General features: G+C 40.6%; 1 protein-coding gene across 5 annotated transcripts in view; it reads right to left on the bottom strand.

Annotated features, from left to right (window-relative positions):
* LOC112226558 (rho GTPase-activating protein 12) overlaps positions 1-13,191 on the bottom strand; it is a 139,300-nt gene that overhangs the window by 19,424 nt on the left and 106,685 nt on the right. For 2 of the 5 annotated variants that reach the window (XM_024390954.2, XM_024390952.2), the window contains exons 3-6: positions 7,797-7,940; positions 7,398-7,532; positions 520-729; positions 264-344 (exon numbers count right to left, since the gene is read on the bottom strand). In XM_024390954.2, the coding sequence (XP_024246722.1) occupies positions 264-344; positions 520-729; positions 7,398-7,532; positions 7,797-7,940 (570 nt within the window). The remainder of the gene's footprint in view (positions 1-263; positions 345-519; positions 730-7,397; positions 7,533-7,796; positions 7,941-13,191) is intronic. The other 3 variants (XM_024390953.2, XM_024390956.2, XM_042307656.1) reach the window with 3 other exon arrangements.

The following is a 13,191-nucleotide window of genomic DNA, read 5'->3' as shown; positions in this document are numbered from 1 at the left end:
AGTACAGCTACCATGTCTGTAAACAAATGACAGTGTTTAAAAAACATATGCTGTTGCATTTAACTACAGAAAACGCTGTTATGGAGATAATTTCCTTGGTAAGTGACGTCAGAGGTCACCATGTGGGAGATGTCGGAGCTCAGGGATGACAGACGAGTTCCCCATTAGTAATTACCAGTTGGAGGTGCATTCAAGTAGATTTTTTCCCACTTGGTTATGAACGCAGGGTAAACTGGAGGTAGTGTACTTGTCCTGGGCCATACCTTGGGCAGCTTCCATTCAGATCTTGAGCCGTCAGCACTATAGTAGTAGGGTCGGCCCTGTTCATCAACATGCTTTATCCACTGGACGGACACACACACACACACACACACACACACACACAAACAAGACTAGATGAGCATCACTGACACACTAAAAAAGCACCTAGTGTGGTGCAGTGATCCGGTCTAAGTGTAATATAGAGAAGAACTCAGAGGCCATGACAGTGAAGACAGACACAGAGCGAGTCCCCAGTACCTTCTCATTAGTATAGTCACTAACATACAGAGTGTGTCCATGCTCATCCAGCTCTTCTGACCAACCTCGAGGCGGGGAGCCATACTGGCTGTCTGATTGGCTAGAATACGTGCTGTGGCAGTTGTCCTCCAACGACAGAGGCTGGAAGCGACCAATGGCGAGCGAGAGGAGAGGAAGGAAGGATGGGGAGAAAGAGAGAGGCAGAGTTGTCTATGATTAGGGGGAAACGGAAGAGGGAGAGAGAGGGGGAGGCAGAGAGAAAGAGGCAGAGAGAAGGAGAGAGAAAGAGATAAAGAGAAAGGGAGGGAGAGAAAGAAAGAGAAAAAAGAGAGAGAGAAGGACCAATCACCATTGCGTTATCTATGCATAGAGAATAGAAAGCACCAATCACGATTAACCACAGTCAGAGCTACAGTATAGAGGTCACAGTCACCCACAATGTACAGCCAAGAACACTGCAGTCACTCACAGCATAGCACCAATCCTTTGAAATCTTTCAAATACTTTAAGCATTTGCTCTAGCCTGCCTTGAGTGCCAGATGAGAGGGGTTTACAGTTGTGGGACTATTCTATAGGTCCATTAAAATCCCCTAGAGTCTGCCTGAGGCTGGGTTTTTACTAAGCTAAAATATGGAATTGTTTTTAGAGGGTCATACCAAGGATCATTTAGCTATTTGTTTTTGTATTTTAGACCCACTGTAGGTATAACAAAAATATATTTAAAAAGCATTTGACGAAACATTTAATTGGGCCTCACTGCCATTAGCCCATAGAAACGCATTGAATAACTTTGTTTTTATTTGTTTTATTTTTTATAATTTAACCTTTATTTAACTAGGCAAGTCAGTTAAGAACAAATTATTATTTACAATGACGGCCTAGGAACAGTGTGTTAACTGCCTGTTCAGGGGCAGAACGATAGATTTGTACCTTGTAAGCTCTGGGATTCGATCCAGCAACCTTTCGGTAGTTGGCCCAACACTCCAACCACTAGGCTACCTGCTGCCACGGTTCCGGTGGCATGCATTGAAACGCGGGGGTCTTTTCGTGGCTTTCTTTTGCAAATTACTATGAATTAACAGACTTATTTCCTAAAACTTTTCAATACTAATCATCATATTAAGATGTGGGACATTCATTGTGTGACAATAAATATCTAGCATGTCTATTGTGCTCCAGCAGCCAGAATTTGTCCATCCGCTCTCAACAGAAAGAGCTGGCCGTTACTATACGAGAGAGATTGTTCGTGAGGAGATTACTTTTTCCCTCGACGTACAATAGTAAGTGGTAAATGTAGTAAATGTATCATTGTGAGAGCTCACTGCTAAAGTGAATACCTATTCAATTAAAGTGGAAAGTCTGGAGAAGACAGCCAATGCAACAGAGGTGTGACTCCAACTCAGCCTTTACTAAAGTATGGATCACGACCCACTTGACCTGTTAATGGTGGGTCGCGACATGTCAGAGTAAATGTATGATTATTTCATTAATTACTGGAATTGATTTGGCCAAGTGCAACTTCGCTCTCTACAGCTTGGCAGCTGCGAGAGTGGGAGATGCCCGTGTGCTTTGTGGTTTACTAGATCTTTTTTTCTGCAGTTTTCTTGAAGATCACTCCGCGACCCACATGCTGCCCCAGGGCAGTGATTGGGGACATTGCCCTGAAGGCCGTCTTTTGGATGGGACGTTAAGCGAGTATCCTGACTCTCTGTGGTCACTAAAGATCCCATGGCATTTATATAAGAGTAGGGATGTTAACCCCGGTGTGGCTAAATTCAATCTGGCGCTCATACCATCATGGCCACCTAGTCATCCCCAACTTCAAATTGGCTCATTTATCCCCCTCCTCTCCCCTATAACTATTCTCCAGGTCATTGCTGTAAATGAGAATGTGTTTTCAGTTGAACTTACCTGGTAAAATAAGGGTTAAATAACATTTACAACTATTGAATATGAATCAAGTGAATTATTATCAGAACCCAAATTAATTAACCAAAGATTCTCCCGTTTCTATGAAGAATTTTACACCTCTGATTGTAAATCCACACCAAGCCAGATCGAGTCATTTTTAAAAGATATAAGAACTCCTCTTCTCTCAACAGAGGAATCTCTCTCCATGAACTCCAAAGGGCATTGGATAACATGAATAAAGACAAATCACCTGGTTGTGACTGTATTCCTCCTGAGGTCTATTTAAAAAATTTTAACCAATTAGGTCCACAGTTACTTGAAATGATGAACACAGCCGTTCAAAGGTTCATTTGGAAGGGATGTAAATACAGCATGAATTTTTATTTTATTTTAAAAAAAGGTAAGGACTCCACCCAGTGCTCTCACTATCACCCTCTATCTTTGATAAACACAGATATATTAAACTATTTTCAAAAATGTTGTCTTCCTGTCTTGAAACTTAGTTACCCAAATTGGTACATCTTGACCAAAGCAGGTTTGTTAAAAAACGATTCACTTCAGGTAACCTCCGTCGTCTATTACATATCTTACATGCTTCACCAGGAACCAAAGATCATTGGGCAGATCAACAGTATCTCTCGACGCAGAAAAAGCTGATGATAGCAATCATATCTTTGGCTGGTTTTGGAACATATGGGACGTGGCTTCAAATTCATTCATATGATTAAAATACTATATGCCAATCCCTCAGCCATAGTAATAACAGGCAATACCTGCTCTGTTCCGTTCAAAATCAAATCAAAATGAAATGTATTTATATAGCCCTTCGTACATCAGCTGATATCTCAAAGTGCTGTACAGAAACCCAGCCTAAAACCCCAAACAGCAAGTAACGCAGGTGTAGAAGAAAATAACGACTAGTAGCTGGCAAGGTGATCCCATCTCACCTCTGCTATTTTAATTGTCTCTGGAGCCCCTGGCACAGGCAATTCGACAATCAAAAGAAATTACACCAACATCTCTAAATTCTACGGATCACATCAACGATATTTGACATTATATCTCAATCCCTCCCAAAAGCATTGACGATCATAGACAAATTCAGCTCCATCTCAAGTTATAAAACACATGAACCAAATCAGCCCTATTGCCTCTCTCAGGACCACGATGGAGGACTCTCTCTCTACTTATGGAACCCGATGGAGGACTCTCTCTCTACTTATGGAACCCGATGGAGGACTCTCTCTCTACTTATGGAATCCCAATTGTTTCCCATTTGAAACATTTAGGAATAAATACATTTCCTTCCTTAGATGAAACCATTGCCAGATACTGTAAGAGAACGCTCACATCAATTCAGCCCAACCTCAGTAGATGGACTAATATCCCAGTTGCTGTAACCAGCAGAATATCTATTGTCAAAATGAATATAATATCAGGGCTGAATTTCTGTTGTTCAATGCTTCCCTCGTCTCCCCCTTCTGGCTATTGGGATTAAATTAACAAACTCGCAAAGAGGAAAAGAACAATCTGTACCAAACTTTAAAATGGTATTTCCAGGCTCTAGCATTTCGGCCCATCGTAAATTGGTTTAGTCATGATTCTTCTGCACCCTGGCTGAGTATAGAGATAAATATGGTATCTCCTATATACCTGGAAGAGGTGTTCTTCACTGAAATATCACTTCAATAATGTAAAATACGCTTTGGTCCTATTATTGCTCACATAATTTCTATTTGTCACAAAATTGAAATACAGTGTAACTGGGAATCAAAATGTCATGCCGATATGCCATATTACACCATAATGTATTAAATTAATAGTTTTCCTCGTCAATCTACACACAATACCTCATAAGGACAAAGTGAAATCAGGTTTTTAGAGATGTTTGCAAATGTATTACAAATAAAAAACAGAAATACCTTTGCTATGAGACTCAATATTGAACTCCTGTTTCCACTGATCATCCTTCAGATGTTTCTACAACTTGATTGGAGTCCACCTGTTGTAAATTCAATTGATTGGACATGATTTGGAAAGGCACACACCTGTCAATATGAGGTCCCACAGTTGACAGTGCATGTCAGAGCAAAAAACCAAGCCATGAGGTCGAAGGAATTGTCCGTAAAGCTCAGAGACAGGATTGTGTCAAGGTACAGATCTGGGGAAGGGTACCCAAACATTTCTGCAGCATTGAATGTCCCCAAATACACAGTGGCCTTCATCATTCTTAAATGGAAGAAGTTTGGAACCACCAAGACTTTTCCTAGATCTGGCCCCCGTGCCAAACTGAGCAATCCAGGGAGAAGGAACTTGGTCAGGGAGGTGACCAAAAACCCAATGGTCAGTTTGGGAGCTCCAGAGTTCCTCTGTGGAGATGGGAGAACCTTCTAGAAGGACAACCATCTCTGAAGCACTCCACCGGATCAGGCCTTTATTGTAGAGTGGCCACTCTTCAGTAAAAGGCACATGACAGCCCACATGGAGTTTGCCAAAGGACACCTAAAGGACTCTCAAATCATGAGAAACAAGATTATCTGGTCTGATGAAACCAAGATTTGGCCTGAATGCAAAGCGCCACGTCTGGAGGAAACCTGGCACCATCCCTACGGTGAATCATCGTGTCGGCATCTGCTGCAGGGACTGGGAGACTAGTCAGGATCGAGGGAAAGATGAACAGAGCAAAGTGCAAAGAGAACCTTGATGAAAACCTGCTCCAGAGTACTCAGGACCTCAGACTGGGGCAAAGGTTCAACTTCCGAACAGGACAACAACCCTAAGCCCACAGCCATGACAATGCAGGAGTGGCTTCGGGACACGTCTCTGAATGTCCTTGAGTGGCCCAATCGAACATCTCTGGAGAGACCTGAAAATAGCTGTGCAGCAACACTCCCAGCCAACCTGACAGAGCTTGAGAGGATTTGCAAAGAAGAATGGGAGAAACTCCCCAAAGCTTGTAGCATCACAGCCAAGAAGACTCAAGGCTGTAATCGCTGCCAAAGGTGCTTTGACAAAGTACTGAGTAAAGGGTATGAATACTTATGTAAATGTGATATTTCCATTTCCACCTGTTTTTGCTTTGTCATTATGGGGTATTGTGTGTAGATTGATGAGGGAAAAGTATGATTAATCCATTTTAGAATAAGGCTGTAACCTAACAAAATGTGGAAAAGGTCAAGGGGTGTGAATAGTTTCCGAACGCACTATATATAAGAGCAAGCCATTAAAAATGTATTGTCCACAGATCTAATTGAATCTTACCAACCCTTTAACTGGAATATAATATGGAAAAATATGACATTGGCATCCCATAATAGGAACCATCAGTTTATACACTAAGTTTGTTCACAGACTGTATTTAACACCAAGGAAACGTTTTACGATGAAATTAGCCCCAACTCCCACCTCTTCACTGTGTCCCCTAAATCAGGTAGACACATTCCTCCATATGATGTGTGAGTGCCCTGCAGTTAAATGCTTCAGGGGCAAAGTCACAAAATTCATTTAGAAGTGCATGAATGTAAATATCCATGCTTTGCATCTATTATGGTACATTTACCTTTATTTATTTAACTAGGCAAGTCAGTTAAGAACAAATTCTTATTTTCAATGACGGCCTAGGAACAGTGGGTTAACTGCCTGTTCAGGGGCAGAACGACAGATTTGTACCTTGTCAGTTCGGGGATTTGAACTTGCAACCTTTCGGTTACTAGTCCAACACTCTAACCACTAGGCTACCCTGCCGAATCTCTCAATCAATCAGAGACGATTGCACTGCCTCAATTGAGGCCTGGAGGGGTGGGAAACACTGTTTCTGGGAGTGTGTGGGGGGTGTATTATCACTGAATGAATCACGATGAGTACAAACCCACAAATAACATAACTGCTAACCTCCACTGTTATTGTAATGGTGAGGGGTATGATATTTGTGCATCTGTAACTTTCGCACTCATCTTTACCCTAAATGAATTCAAGACTATCTGTAATCATGGTAGCATCTACATTAATGTAGAAGTGTTTAGAAGCATTTTATTCTTATTTACAATAAAAGTGACTCCAAAATGACACAATACATTACTTACTATTCAATTGATAATTGGCACAAAAGAATAGGAAAAACAACTAAAACAAACAGGAAATGCATCCAACAAGTTTGTAGTCACAAGCTTGAGGTAATCATTGCGTGCTAGCAATATGGGAACAAATACTAAACTTGTCCCAATACTTTTGGTAACCTAAAATGGGGGGACTTTGTACAAAAAGTGCTGTAATTTCTAAACCGTTCACCCGATATGAAAGAAAATAGAAAATACCGTCTGTACTTTAACCTCATAGTCATTCTATTATTTCAACTCCAAAGTGCTGGAGTAAAGAGATAAAACAACAAAACATTTGTCACTGTGCCAATATCTCTAGCTGAAACAGACAGATTTTGATAGAAGATTTTGTCATGATAATTATATTTCTGCGCACAGACAAATCAAATCAAACTTCGACTCTAAGCCAGGCAAACTCAATCAAGCACATATACATTTTTTTTTAATGATTTCAAACAGTATTTGAACACAGGTCTGACAAGCACAGAGAGCCAGAGATCCCATACAGTATTTCACTGAGCCCTGCTCTAAACATTGTGACCAGGTGTCGAGAGTTAGACATGAAAATTAAAATACTGCAGTGACATAACCCACAAGAGTCACAGTTTAAGGAACACTAAGTGCTTCTGGCCACAAGATGGCATCGTGGTGTTCTACAAACCACTACAAAAGATAACTGTGATACTGCCAGAATGCAGCAGTGATTCTTTCTGTCAAATGTGTTTGGATGGGCTTATGAGAGTACAAGCACATACTCCATTAGTGTTCATGCATGCGTTTGCATTTGCTTGTGTCTGTGCCTGAATGTGTGTTTGAGTAAGTATGTGTGTGTGTTTCCAATATACAGTATATGTCCCAGTATCTACGTACCTCTGCCTCCCCAGTACCTTTGCCGTGAGTCTCCCCCCGGCTGCTGCTACCACTGCTAGCGTCCTTGGCTCGGGGGGGCTTCCATGTCCGCTCCTGGGTGGCGCGGTTGAAGTAGTAGTGTCTGCCGTTCTGGTCCTTGGAATTTATTTGAATTTAAAATCTTGAATTGTCCATTAAAATATTTCATAAAGAAATGGACATTTGTCTGGTGGTTAAAAAAAGTTAAATGACAAAGAAACGTAGACCAGGCAACATGATATAGGCTTGTATCCCAAATAGCACCCTATTCCTTATATAGCTGGGCAATGGTGAAAAGAAGTGCACTAAATAGGGAACCATTTGGACGGCATTCTTAGATGATACGTAAGTTACAATACACAACACAGTGACAGTACAGACCTTGTGTGTCTCCCAGTCCCCCAGGACATGCAGTGGGGAGCTGGAGGGGTTGGGGGGTAGGCTCGACCGAGAGATCTTCAGCTCCTGAAGGTTAGAGTAGACAGGAGACTCTGGTCTACCACCCTGACCCGATGAAGAGACAGTCTGGAGCAGAGGGAAAGAGCGAGAGAGGTGTTGTTGAATGGCTTGTTTAATAGAGACAGTGGAGGAGAGATGAGGGAGTGAAAGAACGAGCTTCCGCAAACCAACAGTAGAGTCCGGCGATAGCAAGTGAAGGAAAGTTCCCCTTTTGCATTCAGCTGACCTTCGTTATGTTGAGATCGGGTCCTTTATAGAAAGGGCCAGGGGCCTCATTTATCAATATTGCGTAGAAACTATTCTAAAATCCTACTTAATGGAATTTTGAATGTTCGCAGGCATAGAAAAAGTGATTTATCAAACAATCCAACGTGCATTATAAGTAAGTCGGTAGGAGATGACCATTGATATATACCAATTGTTCTTAGCCTTAGTATTTGTGTTTGACCTTGACAATTTGCATTGCGAAACGCCCCTCATTGACCATATATAGTTGAAGTCGGAAGTTTACATACACCTTAGCCAAATTAGTTCGTTTTTCACAATTCCTGACATTTAATCCTAGTAAAAATTCCCTGTCTTAGGTCAGTTAGGATCACCACTATATTTTAAGATTGTGAAATGTCAGAATAATTAGTAGAGAGTAGAGAATTATTAGAGAAGAGAATTATTTATTTCAGCTTTTATTTATTTCATCACATTCCCAGTGGGTCAGAAGATTACATACACTCAATTAGCATTTGGTAGCATTGCCTTTAAAACTGTTTAACTTGAGTCAAACATTTCAGGTAGCCTTCCACAAGCTTCCCACAATAAGTTGGTTGAATTTTGACCCATCCCTCCTGACAGAGCTGATGTAACTGAGTCAGGTTTGTAGGCCTCGCTCGCACAAGCCTTTTCAGTTCTGCCCACACATTCTCTATAGGATTGAGGTCAGGGCTTTGTGATGGCCACTCCAATACCTTGACTTTATTGTCCTTAAGCCATTTTTCCACAACTTCGGAAGTATGCTTGGGGTCATTATCCATTTGGAAAACCCATTTGCGATCAAGTTTTCACTTCCTGACTGATGTCTTGAGATGTTGCTTTAATATATCCACAACTTTCCTGCCTCATGATTCCATCTATTTTTGTTTCATCAGACCAGAGGACATTTCTCCAAAAAGTACGATCTTTGTCCCCGTGTGCATTTGCAAACCGTAGTCGATCTTTTTTATGGCGGTTTTGGAGCAGTGACTTCTTCCTTGCTGAGCGGCCTTTCAGGTTATGTCGATATAGGACTCGTTTTACTGTAGATATAGACACTTTTGTACCTGTTTCCTCCAGCATCTTCAAAAGGTCCTTTGCTGTTGTTCTTGGATTGATTTGCAATTTTCGCAGCAAAGTGAAATAATCTGTCTGTAAACAATTGTTGGAAAAATTACTTGTGTCATGCACAAAGTAGATGTCCTAACCAACATGCCAAAACTATATTTTGTTAACAAGAAATTAGTGGAGTGGTTGAAAAACGAGTTAATGACTCCAACCTAAGTGTATGTAAACTTCTGACTTCACCTGTATGGTCAAAATCATCACTTTAAAGCATGTGGGAAAATACAATGCTGTAACATGAAATACAACATCTTTCCGAGACTGAAATAGAGGTGCTTGTGTCAGAGGTTGAGCACAACCAAAAGGTTTTATTTGGCTCACTCAGTTGTGGCTTGACCAGTGAAAATAAAAACAGCTACGAAGACAGGATCTTTAGGACAATTCAAGTTGTTTTCGCAATGGCAAATATACTTCAAAATGAGTAGGCAACACCAATAAGCCATCCATCCTCAAAAGCTCCCTCATTCTTGTATTTATGCCAACATTGCTGTTCTGCAGAATGAATGAGTCGTGTGTTCCACCTGGCCACCTCGACACCACATTCAGCAGCGTCTTTTGCGCATCACATCACCTATCACATGCACATTAAGTGAGTGGAAGCCTTTTCTGTTCACACAGTTGAACTCAATTTGGGATGGTGATTTTATGGCGATATGGGTGCCATCTATTGCGTTGTTTATATTTGGAAAAGAAACCCCTCTTGGCTTCAACCTGTTGTGCGAAGGTGTACGGAAATTGCATGTAACTGTTCGTTTTGCTGATGATTGCATCCAAAACATTGGCTCATCGAGGGCTGTGAGGTGCCGATCGGGAAACTCCCACTGAAAAGTGCCCGTTGCTAAATACCAGAGGGTGGATAGCACTCGGATGTGCACCGGAATAGCATGCGTTTGCCTTTCTAAAGTAGGTTTTAAATCCCTGCAAAAATCCTATAAGATTAGTTTTACAAAAGCGATATCTGATGAGCCAATCTGTACTTTCTGCAAAAAAAAGTCCTATCGGTCTCAAAAAATGCGCTCTGCAAACAGATCAAGATCAGCCATCTCTCATTCGATTTCCCATTAACTCAGTCTTTTATAGTATTTCAAGAATGTTTCCACTTTCACATGGGCCTCTAATTTAACAAATTAATATACTTTACAAGGATTATTATCATAAATTAAACGTGGTCTCATTATATGAAATAGCCTGTCGACGTTGCATGAATTCACAATGGAAATACAATAAATCTAAGAATGATGTAATTATTACTCTTACAATTTCGACACAGTGGTCCATCCTTTAAAAGTTGCATCATACTGCAGCACAGCTTGCAGGTGCCGCAGAATTTTCTAGAATGTTATTTAACAGTCATCCCTTGTTGCCATTAACGCTAGTTCGACCACCAGAGGGCATCTTTGAGAAGCTAAGTTATTGAAATCGCATGGAGTCATGTTTACTGTAGCTGTTTCAGCATAACTTACTTATTGGCAAAGCACACAGGTCATCCATGTCTTTAAAAAGTCAAGCACTTTCGTTATAAAACAAAATAACAAAGGGACCCTTGAATAATTAAACAATGATTATAAACTGGGTGGTTCGAGTCCTGAATGTTGATTGGCTGACAGCCGTAGTATATCAGACCGTATACCACAGGTATGACAAAACAGTACTGCTCTAACTACGTTTGTAACTAGTCTATCATAGCAACAATGCACCTCGGGGGTTTGTGGTATATGGTCAATATCCAAGAACAGCCCTTAGCCGTTCTTGGATATTGCCATATACCATAAATCCCTCCTGCCTTATTTCTTAAATAAATCGCAACATAATCGCTAAAGCGATTAAATTCACGAAGGCATTTGACTGTTTTTAATATTGGCTGTACTAGAGACTTTTAAACCTTTCTTAGAACAGACTATATGGGATTGATTTTTATTAATGTAGATGAATTAATTTGATTCATATTATGGTGTTTCTATTCCAAGAAAAACAAAGATGCATTTTACAATGGCCTGTATAGGCCTTAGGGTTTCCAGTAGGAAATAAGACCTACTGTAGGCTACTAAGTGACTGCCAGTGAAGAGCAAACATTTCCACACCCTAACTGTAAGCTAACCAATACCCAAACAGAGATTCAGTGAAAATAATCAAGACCAGTCCCCATGCTCGTCTCAAAGCAGCGCGAAACGGTGCTGAAATAGTTGACCACACGCGGGTAGGCTATTGAGAAAGGAGCCTTGACTAAAGGTTGTTCACAACCTGCTACACTTGTGAAAAACAAGTGTTTGATTTTGTTTCTAAATACCTCCAGCTGTCCATCACTACTGTAAACCGAGAAGTGTATTCTAAAAATAAATACATAGCATCTACAGTGGTACAAATACATTACTGAAGTTTGCCCTTTCTTGGCATTTAGGCTACACTTTCCAATAGGACTAAACTCTGACTAACCACAGCATCTATCGGTAGTCTAAACCGTGGCACAAATTGGGGGATTCTTCACGCCTAGCCGAGCTATTAGACTATCCTTTTGTATATTAATGGAGGTGTGAATGTTTCAGTCTCTTAAATATAACCATTCATTCAGAAGGTTAAACCCATTGGTCTTAGGCCTGCAGTAAATTAAATGACCAGGTTTGTTTTTCATTAGGTTATAATAATCCGTGTCTTCTGGGAATGTTAAGTCCAACAGTTATGAGTGGAGTAAGAAATTTGTCTGTCAGAAGTATTAAAATCAACCAATGTCAGCCTTTTAAATGCTTTATTATCCAAATGTTGAAAGTGCGTGTGGGCGACGGAGAGAAACAAAATGGTGTAGTTTGAGGCCATGTTGAGGAGAGTGATGAGGACGCTGGAGATAGGTGTGTGAGCAGGTGGGTCTGGGCAAGTGTGATGTAGTTGTGTGTGTATGTTTTGTATTGTCTAAAAATGTCAAATAAAATCTTAAAAAATAAATAAGCTTCTGATTATTCATTATGAATAGGATTTATTCAATTTATTTTGTTTACATTCTTCAATGTAACCATAATGTCACAAAACATTTGAACACACACAACAGCAGCAGATTAACTTGGTCAAAACATTTCTTTATTAAAGACTATCAGAAAGAATGTTGGTACTTAATTATTTTGGTCCAAAGCCACAAATGAGTGAGTCACTCAGCTTTATGCTGACAAATCCACGCTGGACTTTTTCATTCAGTTTCTTCTTCACATCAGCAAAGAAGGACTCTGTGTTTCGGAAACTCACTTTATATAGAGGAGCTATCCCTCTAACACTGTGGTAAATAAAGTCAGTTTGTTAATTAGAATTATTTATGTCTGTTTTTAGGGGGATAGAAACCAAAAGCCCAAGGGTAATTGCGCCATTGTATTTACCCAAGTACTCTCTTAACTCCAGGACTACCGCCAGCAATTTTGGTTGTTATTGCCTGATGCAGGACTCTAGTGGCAGAGAAGAGAGTGTTTCACACCTCCATTAATTTACGAAAGACAGTCAATTTGTGCCACAGTTTAGACTACCGGTAGATCAGCGTTCTAACTCCCCCTTGTGATAGTGTGGTGCAATGACAGAATGACGCAATTTACCACAATCTACCACAAACAGTCGCAGCATAAGATCTAAACTTTTAAAGGAAGAACCAGTATATTTTCTACATTCACGAGGCTATGCTTGAAAAGCAGTTCTCTTATTCCACCACTTGGCAACATGTGTATGCATGGTCATGGCTATGTGCAAATTTACACACACTCTCAAGCAAACCTTCATATTGATAAATCTCACACTTTGCATAGAGATGCTCCCCCGCATGGTTTACGCACATATTTGTGCCCATGCCTGATTGATAAATGAGGCCCCGGGAGTTTTTCTGGACAAGGTGACCTGACCAGGAAAATGGCTGGTTCCCTACTAGGCAACCCCTAGGATATATAAAGTGTTTATCAGAGGAGCATTTATGAAATGA

This window comes from Oncorhynchus tshawytscha, linkage group LG28, assembly GCF_018296145.1.
Source record: "Oncorhynchus tshawytscha isolate Ot180627B linkage group LG28, Otsh_v2.0, whole genome shotgun sequence".
In the NCBI taxonomy this organism is placed as follows: Eukaryota; Metazoa; Chordata; class Actinopteri; order Salmoniformes; family Salmonidae; genus Oncorhynchus; species Oncorhynchus tshawytscha.
This window is presented reverse-complemented; position numbering and strand designations above follow the sequence as displayed.